The sequence below is a fragment of the Micromys minutus genome (assembly GCF_963924665.1).
Source record: "Micromys minutus genome assembly, chromosome: 31".
NCBI classification, from domain to species: Eukaryota; Metazoa; Chordata; class Mammalia; order Rodentia; family Muridae; genus Micromys; species Micromys minutus.
In genome coordinates, this window is record NC_137966.1 from 22,505,397 (window position 1) to 22,528,270 (window position 22,874).

At 42.5% G+C, this 22,874-nt stretch overlaps 1 protein-coding gene across 1 annotated transcript in view; it reads right to left on the bottom strand.

Annotated features, from left to right (window-relative positions):
- GRIN2A (glutamate ionotropic receptor NMDA type subunit 2A) overlaps nt 1-22,874 on the bottom strand; it is a gene marked incomplete at both ends in the record, with an annotated part of 384,572 nt that overhangs the window by 123,339 nt on the left and 238,359 nt on the right. The window contains one exon of the mRNA XM_080908094.1: nt 4,566-4,680. Within this exon, the coding sequence (XP_080764220.1) occupies nt 4,566-4,680 (115 nt within the window). The remainder of the gene's footprint in view (nt 1-4,565; nt 4,681-22,874) is intronic.

Sequence of the window (22,874 nt, forward strand, 5' to 3'; positions counted from 1 at the left end):
AAATTATTTTAATTTACATGAACCTAGGATGGGGGTGTAATCAGGGAAGAGCACATGCCTTCTATGCAAAAGTGACTGGGTGCAGTCCCCAGCACGACACACACAGATATTTATATGCCCCTCAAGACCACTGATAATACGCATTTCCCAGAACCTATCAACATTTAAGTAGTAGCTTTGTAATGTATCTAAGATAATTTCTGTTTTTATTAATACTATTGATCTTTATCTTCTTAATTTATAAGTCATTTACATATTTTAAATATGCATCCTCCATAACATACATGTATTATCTCTTCCGATTTATCCCTGGTCTTTTTCATTTCTAAAGTTTTATATGATCAAAGTGCTACTTATTTTGAAAGACTGCAGTTTTTATATTTATTGGATGTTTAAGAAATCTGTTGTCAGACCGAACAGGTAATACTTAGGTATATATGTGTGTGTGTCTGTGTGTGTGTGTGTGTGTGTGTGTGTGTGTGTTATAGACACATGAAACAACAATTAATGACAAAAAGGGGCCATGAATTTGAAAGAGGGCTAGGCTGTATATATGGAAGAGTTTGGAGAGTGTCAAGGAAGGGAGAAATGGTGTAATTACATTATAATCTCAAATATAAAAGGAGAGAAAAATCTGAAGTCCTCTTGGGCCTTCCACATCTTCCTTCATCACCTTTTAGGAACTTCCTGATGTTAATTTTGACATAATCCTACAATTTGTTTCGGTAGCTTTTTGTACATTCTGTAAGTAAAGAGCCCATGTTTATTTTCCTTCTGGCCTTTGAGCTGATATTATGCCATGTTATCTAGAAGTCTCACCCCATCTTTTTCTTCCTCCATCAGGACCACTTCACCATACCTTTGCAGATCTGGTTTCACTATGTCATCATCAAATACAATGTTAGCTGGAGAGTGTCTTGTGGACATGACAGACACACTGCACTCACCATCCTATGGCTGCTCTGCTTGCTTGTACAAGGTCTGCATAAGATCAAGGCGGCCAAGAGCACATCACAGAGCCCCTCCTCCTAGCTGCAGAGGTGCTGACAGTGAGCGTCTGGGGTTGATGCTTTTATTTGAAGTGTGGCTCCAGGTGGGCTGTCCCATACATACATCTATATGTATAGGAGCACACTTGGATTCGCTGGACCATAAGAATAGAAATTAAAAAATGAAAAGCAGGGCATGAAGTGGAGATAGAGACACACTGGAGGGCCTAGGTGGAACTGCAAGAGTGTGGGTAAATATCATCAAAGCATGTTGGATTCATGCATGAGATTTTTAAATAATAAACAAATTGTATTTTAAAAGATATAGTTCTAGTATTTTCATAGACAGTTTTCATCAGATGAAGGAATTAATTTGGCTTCTCATCAAGATAGATGGTGTCTTCTGTCAAATGTCTTTTCTGCATCTGTTGCAATAACTATATAATTTTCTCCTTTATTCTGTTAATATGGCAAATTACATCAATTTACTTTTGAATGTGAAGCCAATATTGCATTCCTAAAATAAACCCGTTATCTCTGATGCATTATCCTTTTAGGCAACATTATTGCCTGTGATTAGTAAGATGGTGAAAAACTTTGTGTACACCCGTGTTACTGATTTTATAAACATTTGATTGAATCCACAGTAAAGTTATCTGGACACGAAGACCCCTTGCATTCATAATGCCACAGTAAAAACAATGGAAGCAATGAAAAGAAATTACTTTTTCTCACTAAAAAAAGAAAATATTTTTCTCTTACTCATTCGGTGTTCTAGCAAATTCAGAAGACAGACTTCTGGTGTCCATTTGAAAACACCATGTTTCTCTGAATTATTTTCCCACTTTATCAATACTGTCAAATTTGTTTACATATATTTAATGTGTTTTTTCTTTATTACCTAGAATCTGTGATTTCTATAGTGATATTACCTTTGGGGTTTAATATTAATTATTTCTATTTCTGCATAATCATTGTTGCTATGAATTATGAATTTTATTAAATATTTTACTAGAGGTTGGCTTTTATACTGCTGACTTTTAATCTTATATCTATTATTTTTCCTCTGCTTCATTTGGGTTCTTTTTCTAGCTTCCTATGTGTTGTGAAACAGAGATATAGGCATAGAGATATGGTCTGGCATAGCCTCCCAGAGTTGAAATTACAGAGAATTCTGTCTCTCTGTCTCTCTGTCTCTCTCTGTCTCTCTCTGCCTCTCTCTGTCTCTATGTCTCTCTCTGTGTTTCTCCCTGTCTCTCTCTCTGTCTCTCTGTCTCTCTGTCTCTCTCTGTCTCTCTCTGTCTCTCTCTGTCTCTCTCTGTCTCTCTCTCTCTCTCTCTCTCTCTCTCTCTCTCTGTGTGTGTGTGCGTGTGTGTGTGTGTGTGTGTGTGTGTGTGTGTGTGTGTCTGTTTCAAGAGAATTATGGACTTTACAATTTGCCTTTAAAAAAAGATTTTTATTTTAAACTATTTGTTTTTAATTTTAAAATTATAATATTTTATTTATATGTGTGTACATATATTTGCGTCTGTGTAAATGTACGCAATGCATGAGTGGATGTTCAAGGCAGCCAGTAGGCAGACACTAGGTCCGCTGAGCTGAGGCTGCACACAGCTATAGGCTACCAAGCATGCATGTCGGGAGCTGGACTCAGGCCCTCCAGAGAAGCAGCACACGCCCGGACTGCTGATTCATCTCTTCATCCACTGATTCCTTTTCATTATTAAGAATCTGCAGCCATAAATTTCCCTCTTCACACATATTCAGCTTTACCCTCCCAGTTTTGATATGTAGTGTTTTCATTAGCACTCTGTACAAAATATTTTCTAATGTCTTTTTATTTTTTCTTTCACCTAAGATTTAAGTAGAAGGGTGTCATAATTTCCAAACACAAATGTTTCTGGATATACTAAATTTATTGCTGGATTTAATTTGAATGCTGCTGCAATTACAAGGTTCAATCTATACTATTTCAATTTTTGCAAATATGAGACTCATTTTACATTCCAAAATAAACCTACCTTGTTAAATTTTTCACGTTTCTTGAAGGACACACATTTTGCAGCTGGTAAATGGAGCAGGCAAGGTTTTCTTGAGCTGTCTTGTCAACTTCTCCTCTAGGAATCTATCCCCAGGCCTGCAAAGCTAGGCTCCTGCTTATAGAGCATTTTCTCCTAATTTCTGTTAGCTGCGTGATCCTCCCACAGCATACCCCGGTATCTTCTTCCTCACTAAGGTCTCTCTTCCATTTGACGTGCAAAGCAATAATAAACTTCAATATACTAATTTTTTTATTAAGAAATGAGGCATATCTAGCCAAATACTAGTTACTATTTTCTACTTTGGTCTTTTTGCATTTTTATTTTTATTTGTAACTGGCTAATTAGTACAGTGTGGAGTTACCCATTGTGGCATGGTGACCACACTTCAAGAGAAAAGTGACTCCTACTTCCCCAGCCACCATCAATGCCAATAGTTCTGCTAGAAATAAAGAATGAGGAGCCTCTCCCTTCATGCATGACATCTAACAGGCTTGATCCTGTGCAGATCTTATACAGGCAGCCATGATTTCATGAGTACAACAGCCATGATTCATGTTCAGAAGACAGCATTTTACACAACTCTTCTGTGTCATCACACCATTCTTCTCCATTTTCACACTGATCTTCTCCATCTTCACACTGCTCTTCTCTGTCTTCACACCACTCTTCTCCATCTTCACACTGCTCTTCTGTGTCTTCACAACACTCTTCTCCATCTTCACACTGCTCTTCTGTGTCTTCACAACACTCTTCTCCATCTTCACACTGCTCTTCTCTGTCTTCACACAGCTCTTCTCTGTCTTCACACAGCTCTTCACTGTCTTCACACAGCTCTTCTCCCTCTTCACACCGCTTATCTCCATCTTCACACTGATCTTCTCCCTCTTCACACTGCTCATCTCCTTCTTTAATTTCTTATTACACTTCTTCTGACTCTTCCTTCATGATGTTTCCTGGGCCTTGACCTTCTTGTTGCAATTTTTATGTGGTGACGTTAGGATTAATTTGGTAATTGGATACATAAAGGGAGAAGGTGTGCCAGGGGACAGGTAGGCTTGTGTGTCTTTAACATATGCTTTGTGAGACTTATACTCCCCTCCCCATTATGATTTACAGACAACTGTAGAACCGTGATACTGTGACATTTTGAAAACTAGTTCACTTAAGTAAAAGGTTAAGCACATTAGAATACAGGGTGTTCACAATATGGCGAATGGTGAGCGTGGTACAGGCTTTCAAGATTGAAGAACGTCAGTTAGATCTTTGCCACAGTGAACATTTGCTTCTGCTTTTCTGTAAAAGAAGCTTATTTATCTTTAAATTGTCCTAAATCTGCCCAAAACCATCCATGCTAGTACAGAAGGATGGCATAAAACTATACCCGAATTTCTGTACCGGCCTGGCTCTCTGAAAGTCTGGCCCTGAGCCTTGAAAAGGAGCTCACAGACACTGCAGGGGAAGTTCCCTAGGAGAAGGTGCCTTCCACCCTGCTTTGCCCATACGCCCTCTGCCCCTGCCTTCTGCACACACTCACCTTTTCCCACTCTCGGTCCTTGTTCAGCACAATCACCACAAGCCTGGGGTGCACCTGATAGCCTTCCTCAGTGAAGGACAAGTCCTTGCCGTCCCAAGTCACATTGACCATAAATCTAGATGGAAGAAAAGACAAAGGTACATTTAGGGCGGATGTAAAGAGGTATTGGCAAAGGCATGGTTGCTGCTATCAGCACAGTGTTAGAATATAAACATGCACAACCATTGCTTATCATCATATAGAGCCTGCAACTCTGGGACTATTGGGACCTGCAAAAGCACTGGTAATTACACACACTCTGATCCATTGTCATTCTGGACTCATTCTCAGAATTCCAGTCCTGTATGTAGGCATTACTAATCAACCGCCTAACACTTTTGACTAGCAAATCATTGACCTAGGTTCACATGATCTTCTTATATGAAAATTTGAATGCATATCATTCTCTCGTTCCCCCTAATTCTGTGTTTATGTGAGTGAGTGCACATATACATGCCTGTGTGCATGCAGGTGAGTGTTGGTGTTCACATGCATGTGAGTGATCATGGAAGAAAGAAGAAAAGAAAACATTGGATGCCATGAAGCTAGAGTTACAGGGAGTGGTAAGATGCCTGCCATGCATGCTGGGAACTGAATTCGGCTCCCAGCAGGAACACTGTTAACCTAGTAGCCATCTTCCTAGGTCTGTGTGTTTTGCTCTCTTTTCTTAGGTTTCCCTGAAGGAAACTTCTTCCTCACAAACCACACAGATCTAGTTTCAAAGCAACGATGGACCATCTGTTTATTACTCATTTGGCTAATATTTATTTGCTACCTGTCAGGGCTTTGCTAGTTGGATGAAGATAAACAAGGGAACAGATGTGACACCTGCTCTCATGAGGTTTATTGTTGAAGGGAGAGGGCAGATCTTAGCTGATTAACCACACATCCCTGATACACTACAAGAAAAGGCGTATGAGCTGAAGAAATGGCTCACGGGGCAATGTGTCTTCTGTGTAAACATTAGAACCTGAGTTAGATTCTCTGCATCCCATTAAATGATTGTGTTGGGGGGCACATGCCTGTAATCCTGCTGAAGCAGCAGAGATGGGATGGGTGCTGGGGTTTGCTGGTAACTAATCTGGCTGAATTGATGATCTCCAGGTTCAGTGAAAGATTCTGTTGATGATGATGATGATGATGACTACGACTACGACATGGAAATTAACTGAGGTAGATACCCAATGTCTGTCTGTTTGTTTACCCACCTCTCTATTTCTCCTTTCTCTCTCTCTCTCTCTCTCTCTCTCTCTCTCTCTCTCTCTCTCTCTCTAAAGAAAAAGAGAGAAAGAAATGTATATTACAGAAAAGCAGAAAAGAAAAAGTAAGACTCAGGAAGTATACTTTGATCTATGGGGTAAGTCAACATTGACTAGGTAAGAACGGGTTAAAGGAACACTGTTTACAAAGGTCTGTGGTGTGTAGTGGACACTCGATACTGACAATTAAAGCTGAAGTGATGGAAAGAGGAGTGTGACATCAGGCAAGCCCGAGATGGTAGATGAACACGGTGTGGAACTTGGTAGGCTGTGTTCAGTTCTATCTTAACTGCAAAGTGAGATGCCATTGAAGGGGTTTAACCAAGGGAGTATCATTGTGCCTTCACAGCATCACCATACAGACATGAAGAGAATGAACAAGGAGACTAGCAGCCATGTGAGTGCTTTTCACAGGGTTGTGTTGTTCCTTCAGTCGAGGAGGACAGTGATGGCTTTGACCCTGGTGGTGGCCAAAGAAGAGGAAAGTAGAAGAAACATGAAGAGCAGCAGAGGGAAATCGGGGAAAATGGACAACCAGTAGGATTCTGAGCTGGGTTTGAAGGGAGGATGAAGAAGTCCTTAAGGACCTGTGTCACATCGTGGAAGCAATGCTGGCCTGGGTGTGTTTGGTACAGGGCACATCTGCCTGCTCAGCAAAAATCCTTGTTCCCTCTCTACTTAGATCCTCCAAATTCTCTCACTTGTGATCAAGTTGGACACCAGTGGAAATACTGAGCACTATCTATCCACTACAACTGGGATGAAAAGGTGCCTTTGTGCAGTTTGATATAAATGTGATGTTATATGTCCTAAGGGCCAGCAGTATGGCTCAGCCGATAGAGAAACTTGCCACCAAACCTAAAGAGCCGAGTTCTATTCTTGGGATAGGAACCACGGAATAGAAGGAAAGTTGTCCTCTGGCTTCCACACACCATGGCATGCACACAGTGAAGCAGGAAAAAATTAAGAAAGTTTCCATAGAAACGGCATAACAGACTGAAGCATTTGAAAACTTAATCAGAAAAAAGAGGGATAAAAGCATCCCCTGGCTTTATCTTTACTTCGTCAGAAACAGACAAAGAAGTGTCTTGAGAGTCCCAGGGCCACATTTGACCTCTGTAGTGCAGAAGTGAGCACATAGGAGAGACCAGAGTTCCATGGACAATTGGAAAGACCAGGGGAAATGGTGAGGAGTGGGACTGTACGTCCATCCCATGGGCTATCTACATCACTAAAGTCATGCTGTCAGGGCTGGATAGTTCAGTGGTTAGGAGCTCTCAGTGCTCTTACAGAAGGCTCAAGTGTGTTTCCTAGCATCCACATCAGATGAGTCCAACAGCCCGTAACTCTAGTCCTGGGACATCACATACCCTCTGGCCTCCAAAAGTTCCCATATACAGGGGCATAGCAATGCATACACATATCTATAATCATATTCTTAAACATCATGTTCTCAGCACCACACTAATGCTGTGGACAAATCACTCTGTACTTAATATTAAGAGAAGCAGAAAGAAGACAGAGAGAAGCCTGTCCACATGGAGGGATTGCAGGTATTTTCCATCTTATTCTGGGCCCCTTGTATTCTTCCAATTATTTGCACTGAAACACTTCAACAGAAACACTGTTCTGAAAAGAGCAGAGTAATCACAGTTCTACTTGGGACGCTGGTGGTGTCTATGATAGTTTGCTAGACAGACATTTTCCTAGTGTGTGTGTGCACAGACTGGCGTATGCATATGTGTGCATGGGTGCATGTACGTAAGTCTATGGAGGTCAGAGAACAACCCTAATGTCATTCCTCAGGAATGTCACCCACCTTGTGTTCTGAGACAGGGTCTCCCACTGGCCTGAAGCTTGTCAAATAGACGAGGCTGGCTGACAAGCAAGTCCTATGGTTCTACTTGTCACTGCCTCCTCAGTGCTGAGATTCAAGGACACGATAATTATGGCAGTTCTTCATGGGATCTGAGGGTCAAACTCAGGTTTTGTGTTTGTAAGGCAAGCCCTCTACCAACTAAGCCATTCTGCCAGACTTAGAAAACGATTTCCTAAACTCAGCAACCACTCAGTGCAAGTCTCTTATATGTGAGGCCTTTAGTGAGTCTTGTAGATGCAGAATTAGAGGCCCAGTGCCTTTCTATTCTCTGAACAACAGTTTCCTAATTTATAGACATAGACACACCAATGGTAGAATGGAGCAGAGGAGGGTCCCTGGCTCACCGTGAAATAACCGAGGAGCCTTTCTGGGAGATACCAGAGAACAAGGAGGAGGAAGGAGAAAGTATTCTGATCAGAGGAGTTGCCACCTGAGGTTGACACACACCAGGATGAAGCTTGTTAAGAAGCTGGTAATTCTGTAAAGGGTTCTAAGAACTGATCATGGGACCCTTACATGGCATTTTAAAGCACCGGGCATTTGTTCAGAAGGCCAGGGAGACACATGAAAAGAAGGTTGTAAACAGGAAAGCATTCAGGCAGAAGCAGCCCTGCAATGCCTCCGCATCACACGGAACTTCAATACTTCAGTTTATGGGATGAATACCATTCATTATACAGGCAGTGGAGACTTGTTTGCTTTTTTTCATTTCCGTTGGTGGTTCTTTGCTGGTGTGTGATGAGCTAAGTAGACCTAGATAGGAACATCTAAGGAATGTTTTAGTTTACACCCCTTGTGCATAGGGCTTGTAAAAAGATTTTACGTAGACCTATATTAGAGGGACATTGGACTTCTTTCAAATTCCTCATTGTCAACAGTCTTTCAAAGTAACTAATTGGGAGCTAAATTAGGCTGCTTTTCTCTTCCAAGCTGAAGTTCTTGTTTCATTTCTTATAATTATTTTTGGTCCTTCCAAACTGCCTGGTACACAGTAGGAACCCAGTTGATCAATAGCTATGTTTATTGACATATCATCATTAGACAAGCCATCCATCCATAATACACAAATATATTCGTCAATGTATCAATCATCTATAGATCAATATGTTTAGTCATCCATCTACCCATCAAATATCTATCCATTCTTCTGCCTATCCACTCATTTATCTATGAATAATTACATTCATCATCCACACACTTTGATCCTTCTATCCATATGCCCATCAATACACTTATCCATTTGTCTCTCCACCAATCCATCCATCTACTTATCTATCAATACATTAGCTGTCCATAGCCCATCAATAGTTCATCAATCTACCCATCCATTATTCCATCCATAGTCTTTTGAGGGCCCACTATATATCAAACATACACTGTGCCATGAAATCTGCTAAGAGAGTAGCACAAAAACAACCATACAGCTTTCACAGATGGAGAGATGGTCACAAAAATAACGGTAAAGATGACAAATATACAATTGCAGATGTTTGTTGCTTAAGCGGCTAAGTTGCAGAAGGTAACCTTTGGCAAATTCTATCACAACTACAGAGCTAGAATCAAGAAACAAAGTAGACCGCGTTTGAGTCATGTGAAGAGCAAGGGTCAGGTACACAGATGGTAGGGGATAACAACCACAATTTGCATGAGGCAAACAGCACAGTAAAGGGCAGAGAGAGATGCAGTTTCATAGTGAATTTGATCAGAGTTAGAATCAGGTCAGAAGGTTTGGGAGCTAGGGTTTGCTGGGGGTTGGGGGAGTGGCTTGAGATTGGAAGCTAGAGACAGAAAAAATTGCCTCATCAGCTACAGTAAGGGGATTTCTCTCATTCTGTTTGTTGTGGATAGAGGCTGGAAGAAAAAGTTTGCAAGGCACAGAAACACAGAGGGAACCAGATAATAATCAAGGCAAGAAAGAGAGCAAAGGAAATAATGTTTGGGGTGAAGTGGGTGTACCAACAAGCCAAGAGTTGCAACAGGATACTGTTGAATAGCAGTGTAACTTCTGTAACAATGAGCCACAAACACCACAAAAAGCAATACAAAGAAACAAACAAAACAAGCACCTAAGGATTTTCTGTGCTTCATATCCCAAATCCATAGCTAGAATGACCAGTTCACAGAGATAAATAATCCAGCATTCTTGGATTAATGGAGTTTGACAAGGTCTTGTTCTTAGCCTAAATGTTTACAATTAAGATATTTGTATCAAGACAATGCAATTGATACAATTGTATCAATACAAGCATGTTTATCAAGAGATTTGAAAATATCCTGTATTATTTTGGTTTTGTTCTTAGTTTTTATTTTTTTTTCTACTTAGAAAGGTGTTACAGGTTGAATCTTAACTGTCACCCACAAAGACCCACAGGTTGAAGGACTGAACCCCAAGTGCTACAGTAGGGAAGAGGGCTAGTGGGTCCCCTGTTTCCTCCCATGGCTTTCATCCCTTTAGCAAGAGGTGAGCAGTTTTCCCCAAACTCTTGCTATAATACTTGGCTTCACTATGGACCTAACACTCCACTTTCCAATTGTAGGTTCCCAGCCTGACAGCAAATAAGGACATCTTCTTCCAGAGTGGACTGACAGAAACTGACTGACACATTGGGTCAGGGATAAAGGCTTTGGTTTTGACATAGAAAACTGGTCTTCAGGAGAAGCACTGCAGGTTACATCATGTGACTTGAGGGCCACACTCAAGTTTTAAGCAAGAGGCTGGTGTGTCTGAGTCACCATCTCCCCATCTCTCTTTTGATTCATCAGCTGAATTTACTCAACTTTTGTTACTTGGATTCTTGTACACTGTTTCTTTCCCTCTGTTTTCTGAGTAAAGAAGGTGGAATTAGGAGGGAAATTAGTCATCTCTGACCCATCAGTTTCAGATTATACGAAAACTGTTACGCAGAAATCCTCATATCCTGATTTTTACTGTGTTCCCTTAAAACTCAGCATCCTAAGAGCTGTGACTCATTTTACTAAATGTTTACACCCTCTCTGTCTAGCTCCTGTCTTTAGTCCCCCAGGAGAGGAAAACAGGCTCTAACAGAAATTTCAGCTGAACACCGATTTCATTATGAAGTTGGCAAGGAGCAAGTCTGGATTAACTCCCTTTCCTTCACCCAGTATCGAGGAAGGACAGCCCATATCTTCTTAGGCTTTCCTCCCGCTTAACCTTATACCAGAGCAAAATTCCTTACCATTATACACCACTTCGCTCTGTTTCCATTATTACCTGCTGAGCATTTGTATTAAACAGTAAAATCATATCAATGTCTTGCTTATCAAAATTGATTACATACCTTTAGCAACCCAGATAAAAATACTAGAACCCCTGGTGGCTGCTAAGCTTCAATTTATATTGTGAATATTTCCATCAGGAGCAGTAAATACAAGAAATCATACTAGCAAAATACGCAAGGTGGTAAGGCGCTGGTGTCCTGTCATGGTCTGCCTTTGTCTTCCAATCACTCAGTGGTGGTAAAGTGGTTGAGATAACACTAACCCAAGAAAATATGAACTATTTACAACACATGTACACATAAGCTTCCTGTAGTGAACTGACCCCACAGCCTGGGGATGTGAGGTGCTGACAACCTCTCACTGGGGAATAGCCCTTTCTCTACTACCTGCATTTTCTTATCTAGTAATGACCAAGGCCCAAGAGAGAACAAGGAGGGCATACTTCCTATGTCACAAATGGAGTGAAACTGAGCCAGAGATTCCCTGTTCGCTGCAGACCAGCAGTGTCTCTGATGGAAGTGTGAGCTTCGTGGTATTATGGGGTGTTAGCTGTGTGGGTGGTCTAGACTAGGAACTGATAGAAACCCTGAATTTTATTTTGTAACATTTATGATTGTTGCTGTTGTTTCTGCTGCTATTGTTGAACTAGGTCTGTCTATGTGGGGCTTGTCCATATTAGTTCAGGAACCTATGGAGAGCAAAGAAGGGCATCAAATCCCCCGGAGCTGGTGCTACAGGCCGCTGTGACCCTCATAGGCGCTGAGAACTGAGCCTGGGTGTTCTGCAAGTGCAACATGTGTTCTTAACTGGTGAGCTATTCCTCCAGCCCCACACCCTGGGTTTTACAAATATTTGTTTAAAATAAAGTAATACAGTCACAAAAGGGTGTAGGAAGACAGCCCAAGAGATAAGCACTCAGGCGTGAGAGCCGAGTTTGATCCCCTCAGAACTCACATTCAAAAGCTAGATTCCAGTTTCTATTGGATGGTCGGTTTAGGCGTTCTCTGTATTTTGTTGTTATTTTGCTTTGCTTTCTAATAAGCAGAATGCGTGCATCATAAAGGAAGCCCCTTGCCCACCCTTCACCTGATTAATGTTGTATTTCTAGTGTATTCTAGTGTCAGAGGGCTAGTACTGATCGAAACTGCCCTGAGCAAGGTCAGAATTGCCATTTCTAAGGAGGTGATGTTTCATGGAGTTAAAGAGTGAGATGTTCAGATGCTTCCTGCTAGATCACCCAGGGAGCACCCTTAGCGTGCTCTGAGCCCCCTCCACCTCCTTCCCAGTTGTTTTTGCTAAATGCCATGTTGTGGCCATCAGCTTGCTTTGTAAATAGCGTGTTTGTGTCCACAGATGAGTTAGTGCCGCCGACAGTTACTGTGGAGATGTGCACCCGGTCAAAGACCTGAGACGCATGATTATTGAAGGCTCAGAACTTAATGGGACATCTATCTCACCAACACTCAAGGACCAGAACAGAGGAGGGCCAAAGAGTAAAAGCTTAAGGATCTGGAGGAGGGGCTGCAGTGCTGCAGAGCCCTGTCTTCCAGGCAGCCCTGAATGCTCAGCCCGTGACCGGTGATCACCTGCACAAGATGAGCCAGGCCCACATTTTACCATTTCATGGGGAAAGGCTAATGAGGCACTTTCCCTGAGGACCTATAGGCAAATGACAGTCATTGACAGAGGGAGACATTGTCTTCAGTGGTGTAGCTACTGGTAACGGTTCCATGGTCCTGGCAATCACCCTAATTAAACCCATTGGGTCACCAAAAAGCAAAACACCAACTGAAGGTGGGAGGAGGGATACTTGGGAAAAGAGGGGCTCAGCGGAAGTGCAGGGGAACAAGAGAGGATAATGGGGAAATGGGGAGATTACAAGCAGAATACACCACACATGTATTAAAATATAATGAATCCTATCACAGTATATAACTAACATATAGTAAAAACGCTTAAATATATCATTCTTCATCACGTAACGTAACTCAGAACCATGCAGGGCGCTTTGCACATGCTCAGTACACAGCTGTGGACTAATGGCAGTAGCTAATGGACATTCTGTCTCGCTGAAGCTGTTTCTTTGCCTAAATCCATTGTGATGCAGTTCTTCCTGCTGGCAGCCACACTTTGTCACTCGAGTGTGGCCACGTCCAGGGTCCCTCAGACCTCTGTCAGATAGTTCATGTGGGCCCTGTGAGCAGCTGGGTACATAAAATGTCTCATTCTTCCGAGTTTCTACTTTGTCTCTTTTGCGTCACAGTTGTCTCTTTTAACTTCCAAAATTTGATTATTTGAAATGTTCTCTAGACATATTTATTATTCACCCTTTCCCTTTGGACTTTAATTCTCTTACTCTTTCATAAATGCCACTGTAACTCATTTAGTGTTTCTCAATTTTCCCTTAACTTCCCATCTGCTCTGCCATTTCCCAAGTTCCAGGGCTAGTTTCCTGAATCTCACCAGCCCTTAAATGCCTCTTACAGCAGACCTGGGAGTCACAGCCTTTCCCTTTGTCATTTGATTTACATGTTTGCAGATCAGAGTCATTGATATTTTTTTTTTTTATCTGTTTGTTTTCCAGCTCCTTTTTACAATTTGAGTTCTTTTTCTAAATTCTATTTTCTGCTCCCGAACTCCTCCCAGTCTCTCTGTCTCTCTCTTTCTCCCCCTCTTTCTCCTCCTCCCCCTCTCCCTCCTCTCCCCTCCCCCTCCCCCTCTCCCTCTCCTTGTGATCAGAGATCTTCTTCACAGTGCTGTCTGCTTAGTGCTTTCTGGTTGCTCATGGTGAATTCCTAGCCTACCACATGGCCCCCACTGGGAAAACAAACATGAAACTGATCCCTTATAAAAGAATGATTTTGTGCCTTCTCCTATGCCCACTTCCTCCACACCAAGTCCCTCCATTCACCTCCCTTACCTTGCCCCATCTCCTGCGTCCAGTGCCCTGATGGGCATGGCTTTCCAGTTGCCCTCCTCTGTGCTCAACTCAAAGGCTTGCTGGAGTCTTCTGTCCCCTAAACAACTGCTAAACACCTAACAGCAGAACCAAGACACAAGCATCAGGGCTTAATTTCCTAACTCCAACCTACAATCTGCATCACCCAGGCCAGAGTCACATGAGACAGTCCCAGAAACAGTGGCATAAATGACCTTAATGGCTGGAGAGATGGGGAGGGAGAGAGGGGGAGGGGGAAGGGGAAGGAGAGGTGGGGGGGAAGGGGAGAGAATCACTCCTCTAACACAACTTCTATTATTGTAGCCAACTGAAAAATATCTTGACTAAAACAAATATTGATTTTTTAAATTTTTTTTCTTTCTTTATAGAACTGGAGGTTGAATACATACGAAGCAAGCATTCAACCTCTAGGCTACATCCCCAGCCCTCCTTTTTATTCTGTTCTGAGATAGAGACTTGCCAAGTTGCCTGGACAGCCCAGCCTGGACTTGAACTCACTCTATACACAATCCCAGTAAGTGGAATTGCAAACCTGCACCGCCGGAACTGGCTAATGCTGAATTTGAGAAGTCCGGCAAGCAGGAGGCTGTCTTTGGATCCCTCCGGGTCTAGAACAGCTGGTGAAGTGTGCACCTCCAGGCCAGAGCTTCCATGCACTGCTGAGCAAAGGAACAAATGCAACAGCACACACAGGTCTTGAGGCTTTTGCACACTCAACATCTCTTTCAAGTGAACCAGCTGCAGAAAAGAAATTCCCTGAGGCCCCTTGTTTGTTCCCGGATTATCCTTTACTTATCGAAAGTTACTGGCTTAGCTGGCCACTGTTCCTTACTGGAACAAGTCACCAGTTTCTGAAATGGTTTTAACAGACAGTATAGAAAGAGCAGCATGGCAGCTGGTGGCTTACTCGGTCACCCACCCCATGCTTGCAGACTACTAGAGGTATTTCCTTTGTATTTTTTATATTCCATTGTATTTCCTTTGCTCTGGCAATAACCCATTCGACGTTCTCTAAGCGCCTCAGATTCTCCTGCGGTGAGACCAGAAGCCAACATCGGGCCTTCCCCTGGTTGCCATGCTGTTGGCTTTGGCTCCTTCAGCAATGTGTAAGTGTTCACCTCACACTGAGCATGAGGCTGAGTGGTTACAACAAACAAAACCAGTAGACCAGATGTAGACCAGAGTCTACATCTTTTCTCCTTCACACAGCTAAAGCTGCCCCACCTGTTCTCTGTACTGTGGTCCTGCTTGCAAGGAAGTAGAGAGGTTTCAGACAGGCTGGTCCTGAACCTTCTGTGTAGCCAACGATGGCCCTGAAATTCTGATTCTCTGGCCTCTGCCTCTGACTATTGGGATTACAGATGCCCCACTGATGTGGTCCTAGGACTCAAACTCAGGACTCTGCGCATGCCAGAAGTGCTCCAGCCACTGACTCCTCCCCCAGCCCTGTTCCCCTTACACTTTCTCTTGTTTACATCAATAGTCACTCTACAAGACCATCTCAAATGACACCTTCTCTATGAAGTAAGTGGTCTTGACCTCATAGCAGGTGTGTATGAATTCAGCGCTTAAATTACCCACCTGGAGTAGATTTGAAAAAGACGGTGCTTGCCTGAGACCCTTCCTTTCACTTTCCAGAACACCCACAAAAATGAAAAACACACCTTCGATGCATATTACATGAAATGTAACCCTAATCTTTCCTGGTTCATGGTCTATAAGCCTACACCACTTAGGTCAGATTTTAAACATCTTGGAGACAATGGTTCCCAGCCCAGTGTGCAGGATTCTGGCAGCTTAGAGGAGAGAAAACAAACAAACTTACAGACAGGCAAGTTGGAGTTCATTTCTGTTACTTGTTCCAACGGTGCTCTGAGTTATAGTTGTTACGTTCCTGCCAGGACAGTGGGTGCACAGAACTGCCCCCAATGCCCTTCGTACTATACAAGGGTGTTTGTCCATTGCTAGGTGAGTGCTCTGAATCTCCAGTGATCCCTCTGGAGGCTGAGATGAGGGGTGGGACATGGTTCTGTGGGTAAGAGTGCTTGCTGAAGGAGCAAGAGAACAGTTTGAATCACCACCACATAGCAAGGAGTGGCTATGTGCTCAGCCGAATGCTGTGGGGAGACAGAGGAATGACTGAGACTTGCTGGCTGTCAGTCGAGCTCCAAGTGAAGGGATTGTGAAGACACTGTGGGGAACAATATGGATAGTGGAAGGGCAGGGCACCTGACATCCTCCTGTGGCCCCCATGTGTGCTAATGCATACACACACACACACACACACACACACACACACACACACGTGCTGTACACACACCACACAAACATACACAATAAAGACTGATATAGTCTCCTATTACTCAAAGGATAAAATTCTGTGTCCTTAGCTTTTCCAATCTCATTTGCCCTAACCACCCTTTCTATTCCATGCATCCAAACAAACTCATGAAGTTCTGAGAGGCACTGTGATCCCTGGTCCTCCCTCAGCTCTTCTTCCTACATGTCATACTTTCAAGGAAGCAGCAGTGGGTGTTTCTGGATGAAGACTCCTAACCACCACAAGTAGTGCTCCTGGATATGCTGATTGGCTGAGGGATGGGTTGTTCTTTCTACCTCCTTCAACCAGAGTCGTTCTCTGGAAACTTTTTTGTTGCAGATTGGAAGGAGTCATTAGCTTTCTGGATTTAAGAAGACATGGTGGTGAAAGATTTATGTCAAATTTTGTTTAGACAGGGGTAGGAGGCAGCTCTGAAGACATTGCATCAGCCTGAATCTCAACATGCTAAAATCACTGTATTCTTTCTATTGAATGAACCAATATATCCTTTGGGATGTTTGTTTTTCTTCTTTAGGTTATCAATTTGTTTCCCATCATTTAAAAATCAAACATCTTATCTAGTAAGACATGAAGGACAATAGAGATTTTTTTTAGCATAGGGCAATTATAAATGTGTGTGTCTGCAGTTTTTATAAGATCATAAGATTTTATTTCTTTAAATGAAACACCTTGGAGCGGATTTCTTGAAATCCATAAAATAGAATACTATACTGTTATACAAAAAGTAAGATAAAGCAGAAACAGAAAGGAAATCAAGTAACAAGGCATTCTGCTGGAGTGAGCGAAGTGAGGCTTGAAACATCATACATTACAGGATTCTGTCTTATAAAATGTTTCCAAAAGACAAGCTACAGGGACAGGAGACAAATGAGTGATTGTCAAAGGTTAAAAGTGCAGGTGTATGTAGCTGTACTTAGAGAGCATGAGGGAAGTATGTAACTGTGCAGGGAGAGCATGACAGCAGTATGTGCCAGTACACAGAGAACATGAGAGAAGTATGTAACTGTACATGGAGAACATGAGAGAAGTATGTAACTGTACATGGAGAACATGAGAGAAGTATGTAACTGTACATGGAGAACATGAGAGAAGTATGTAACTGTACATGGAGAACATGGGAGAAGTATGTGTCAGTACACAGAGAACATGGGAGAAGTATGTGTCAGTACACAGAGAACATGAGAGAAGTATGTGTCAGTACACAGAGAACATGGGAGAATTACACAATTGTGCAGGGAGAGCATGAGAGATGTATATAACTGTACATGGAAAACATGAGAGAAGTATGCAATTGTACAGAAAGAGCATGAGAGAAGTATGTAACTGTGCAGGAAAGGCATGAGAGCAGAATGTATCAGTACACAAAGAACATGACAGAAGTATGTAACTGTGCAGAGATCATGAGAGTAGTATGTAACTGTACACAGAGAGCATTAGATATTCTTGTGCAGAGACTGCGACTGTTTAACTGGATTGTCGTGATAACGATGCCTGACGTAAACAACCTAAGGGTTTGTGTTTGGATTTCTTTTGGCTCACAGTTTGAGAATTCACATGCCATGGTGACTCTGGAATATACAGTTCCACTGCCTGTAGCAAGGCAGAACATCACAGCCCATGGCAGATGTGACTCATGCAGTGGAGCCAGGAAAGAGGGGGGTACTGGAAACCAGGTCTAACTTTCCAATAAAGTCCTTGGTTACCTTTTCCAATATTCCCAACATGGACGTGGAAACCAAGTCTTCAGTACATGAGCCAATGCAAGACAGTCTATATTCAAACTATAAAACCATGTGTTTTGTGAGATTTTTACACTCAGGCAATCCAACAGTCAATTTCAAATAGTATTTAAAAATAAAATTCAATGTTTTTGTTGAAAGTAATAACTAAAATAAAAGTCAGGGGCTGGGGAGGTAGCTCATGGCTCAAGTGCTTGGCACACAAGCATGATCACTTGAGTTCGATCCTCAGAACTCATGTTTGTAAAAACACTCAAGCAAGCCAAGTGTGGTGGCACAAACCTTTAATCCCAGCACTCAGGAGGCAGAGGCAGGCAGATTTTTGTGAAGTCAAGGCCAGTCTTGTCTACAAAGCAAGTTCCAGGACATCCAGGGCTATTGCACAGAAAAAAACCCTGCCTCGACAACAAACAAGAGTCTGTTGTGATGTTTTCTTTCCTCTAGCTCTGTGAATATGTGGGAGTATCACACACACACGTACTTGTAATCATGACAACGAGGAGGCAGAGACACGCATATCCCTGGGGATCACTCTCCAGTCAGCGATGCCCAATCACGGAGCTCATTTCAGTGAATGAACCTACTCAAAGAGGCAGATAACTCCTGAGGGGTGAGTCGTGAACTTGACCTCTAGCCAACTTTGCTTCTCTTTTGTCGTGATGAAACGCTAGCCAAAAACCAATTTGGGGAGGAAAGGGCTTTTGTACTAACTTACAAGGTGCCCTCCATTGTTAGGGCTGGCAAGGCAGGAACCTGGACGTAAGAATTGAAGCAGAGACAATGGAGCAACCCAGCTTAAGGATTACATCCCACAGCTTGCCTGGTCTGCTTTCTTGTACAACACAGGACTACCTGCCAGAGGTGGTGGTAGCACTCACTGTGGGCTTGGCTCTCGATCATCAATCAATAAGGAAATGCCGCAAGGCCACTCTCAATGGAGACAATTACTCAGTTAAGGTTCTTTTTCTTCTAGGTTGCGTCAGGTTAACAACACTAACCATGACAACCTCTGCCGTCCATGTACGTGTGTGTGTGTGTGTGATGCTCTCACATATTCACAGAGCTAGAGGAAAGAAAACATCACAAAAGACTGCATTCAAGTGCAAAAGATCTTTTTCTCCTACATATTTATGTACTTAGGTCCTCCTAAACTGAGCAGAGCCCATGCCCTCTCAGAAAGCTCACCAATACCCCACTGCCCTGGCTCCACAGAGTCTCTGCCCTTCCTCTGCATCTGCCTTCCCACCCTGCTACTGTAGACCTTTTCACACTCCCTCATAGCCTGTGCTGTAGGGACTGGGGTGGGTGTCTGAGCTGCCCCTGTGTGTCCTCACCATGAAGATCAGCATCCGGCATATGGTAGGCGGTCAGTGCCCATTGACTGTATGAACAGGAGCAGATTTCTGTCTGGCCAGTGCCAGAGTCCTCAGCAGCGTGGAGAATTTCCCAGAGTGCTGGATAGCAACTCGCAGCCATGAAGATAGAGTTAAATATGTCCTGGCTGAGGTGACAGTCCCCATTGTATCTAGGTTTACAATGAAACTTGACAGCCCTGGGGAAATTCTGCAGTAACCGTGTTCTACACGCTGTCATGGGTTTCTGCTGTGGAAAAGCATCATCTAAAAGGACCAGCTTTGCAGTCACAGGAACTACCTGGATATCCATCTCTACCCATAATTGAAAAGGCTACCCTATTTCTGGAGAAGATGAATCCTCTGCCACCCAATGGGCAAAAAAGAACGACTAGATCAAGGAAGAGCTCTTTCTCGTGTGTGACTTCACTATTTGTGTTTTCTGTTGCCTGCAGTCAAGCACTGTCTGAATGTATTAAGTTGAAACTCCATGCAGATTTTGTGCATCTACAACTGTACCGGTAAGGTGGGTCAGTGAGCAAGAAGCCCACCATGCTACATAACTTTGATCTTCAGAACCCTCAGAAACGTAGAAGAGAAGTGAGCACATAAAGATATCTTCTGATTACCCCATGTGTCTCTTACGCATACAGAGTCACAGTGCACTCGAGAGCACACACACACACACACACACACACACACACACACACACACATACATGACGATAAACTACTGTACCATTCCAACATCCCCCCCAATCAGTTCAGTTCATCTCACCAAGTAGGCACAATGTCATGTGACAACATCACAGGAGAAGCAAAGAGGAGAACAGGACATAGGACAGCCAGCCTAACCACTCAGTAAATACAGACCAGTGAGTGACTATCTCAAAGTGGACGGTACCTGAGGAACATCCCAACTGCCATCCTCTGGCATCATACATACACATATCTGCATACAGGGATGTATGTACCTACTCATGCAAACATGTACACAAACACAAAATACTTTTAATTATAAAATAATTTGCTGAGAGAGAAGGAAATTACATTCATATAAGTTGTTCTAGAGTCGATAGCTACAATTCTTTTTTTATTATTAGATGTTGTCAATTTCTTCTATCTAATTTTAAATTAAACTCTTCATATGGGGAAAATCAAAGAAAACTCAATTTACCTAAAAATCTAGGTATCCACTGGGATAGTTCTCCTACAAAGGAAGACAGCTACAACATAAATTTTATATATATGTGTGTGTGTGTTAGTTTATTATATATTTGTTACAATGCACTTTTATTTTACAATAGCTTTCTATAATATATTTATATATTATATATAATATATTTATGTAAAATTATAGTACATACAGAATTATATATAATATATTTATATAAAACTATAGTACATAAATTATATACAGTATATTGTAAAATATATTATTTCATATACAAGTATATATATGAATATATATTTTTTATTCATAATAAAGCATAAAAAAAGCACAATAGCTTTTTTCCTATTTGTTTTCTGAATAGTACTTAGAGGGTTAATTTTACAGCTGAGAGAAAAGGAAGAAGAGACAAAGAAGTTGAAAGGAGAGATAAAAGGGAAATCCTTAAAGAGAAGGGAAATGTGTGGAGAGAAGGAAGTGCACAAGGAAGACAGAGAGCAGGGAGACAAAACAGAGGATGGGGTGAGATGTAGGGCAGGAACCTGATGACGAGTGTCTTCCTCCTAACAACAAAACAAAATGGAGCTGGGACTAGGGCCTGACTCTGCAGAGCTGGCTCCGGCTCCATGGAAGGAGGCCTTCCAGTCAAAGAGTGGCAGGATGGATCTGGTCCAGAGCAGGCAGCAAACAGGAAAGGGAGCAGGGCAAAGAGGCAGCATGCTGTGGGTTGGCACCAGGCCTTCCCTGGTGACACTGGAAAGTAGGTCAGTCTCAGAGCTGGCCAGGGAGGTGACCAGTCAGCCAGGACTAGGAGTGGGAAGTGAAGGTGCAGAGGGTGAGGTTCTCGGGAGCGGAGGACCCAAGACAGCAGATTTCACCACTGCCTCCATGTAACCACCCAGAGCCCGAAGCTCTCCAATAGCACTCCCTGCCATGGTGGTGATGATGTCACAGGTCTGCAGAAGCTTTGCCTACTGAGCGTTGAGATATGGGTGTGATGAATCAATTTTTCAATTCAATTCAATTGTAATCTCGTTCAAATTGAGCAGCCCCATACATATGGCGAGTGGCCATTTTACTGGACAGAGTACAAGTCAGGAAGGCTCCCACAGGAGAGGGAACCGAAACCTGCTCTCTGCGGTTCTTTAAATTTGTTGTAGAGGATACGGATTCATTTACAGCACACGTTTAAGTTGTATTATTTTCACTTTCATTTGAAGAGTGGAGTTAGCATATAAAGCCTGAATTTTACAGCTAAAGCGTGTGCTGCACTGTTGTATGGGAAAAAAATATCTCTGAAGACTTACAGTTCTTACAAGAATCACGCAAGAAAATTTCACGTGAATTGAATCCCGTGATATGTGAGCCTTGGGTTCTTTCACTTAGTGTCTTACTTTTCCATTTCTATGATATGACCATGACCTGGACAACTTAGAAAAGAGTTTATTTGGGCCTCACAGTTTCAGGAGGTGAGTCGTGACCTTATGGCCAGCTGTTGCCAATGATGTTTCGGATGTCTACAATTTGGGTTATTGTGACCAGTCCTGCAACCGTCAAGAACAAGTACAATCTGAGTAACTGTTGTCAATATGGGGGACATATAAGTAGAAATGTTATTGTGAAGGGTGGTTAGAAAGCTCTAGAACAGTGACATTTACTCAACACTGTAAATGTACTAAGTTTCACTAAACTGCATGGTTTTAAATGGTTAAGTTGAGGCCTCACACATTACATGTTTTTTATCTCAATAAAAATAATTTCAAGAACATAGTGAGTAATGTAACACATTTTACATCTGTAGGCTAGGGGTCTTAGTTAGAATCACAGTTGCTGAAATGCAATGACATGACCAAAGCAACTTGGGGAAGGAAGGGTTTTTGGATTTATGCTTCCACATCATAATCCATAACTGAAGGAAGTCAAGGCAGGAGCTCAAACTGGGCAGGAACCTAGAGGCAGAAGCTATGCAGAGGCCATGGAGGGGTGCTGCTTACTGGATTGCTCCTCACAGCTTGCTTGGCCTGCTTTCTTACAGTGCACCTTCTACAATGGGCTGGGAGATTCTCCATAAATCCTTAAGAAAATGCCCTACAGGCTGGCCTACAGCCCGGTTGTATGGGGGCAATTTGTCAATTGTGGTTCCCTCCTCTCAGGTGACTCCAGCTTGTTTTGCATAAATTAACCAGCAAACTAGGGATAGTCAACACATGTTATGCAGCCTTAGTAAGGATTTAAAGGCAAATGCACATAAAGTACTTTGTGCAAAGCCAAGATCATGGTAACTGAACACCACTCACTAGTTGTTGGTAGGATTAAAGGGTGCTGTTACAG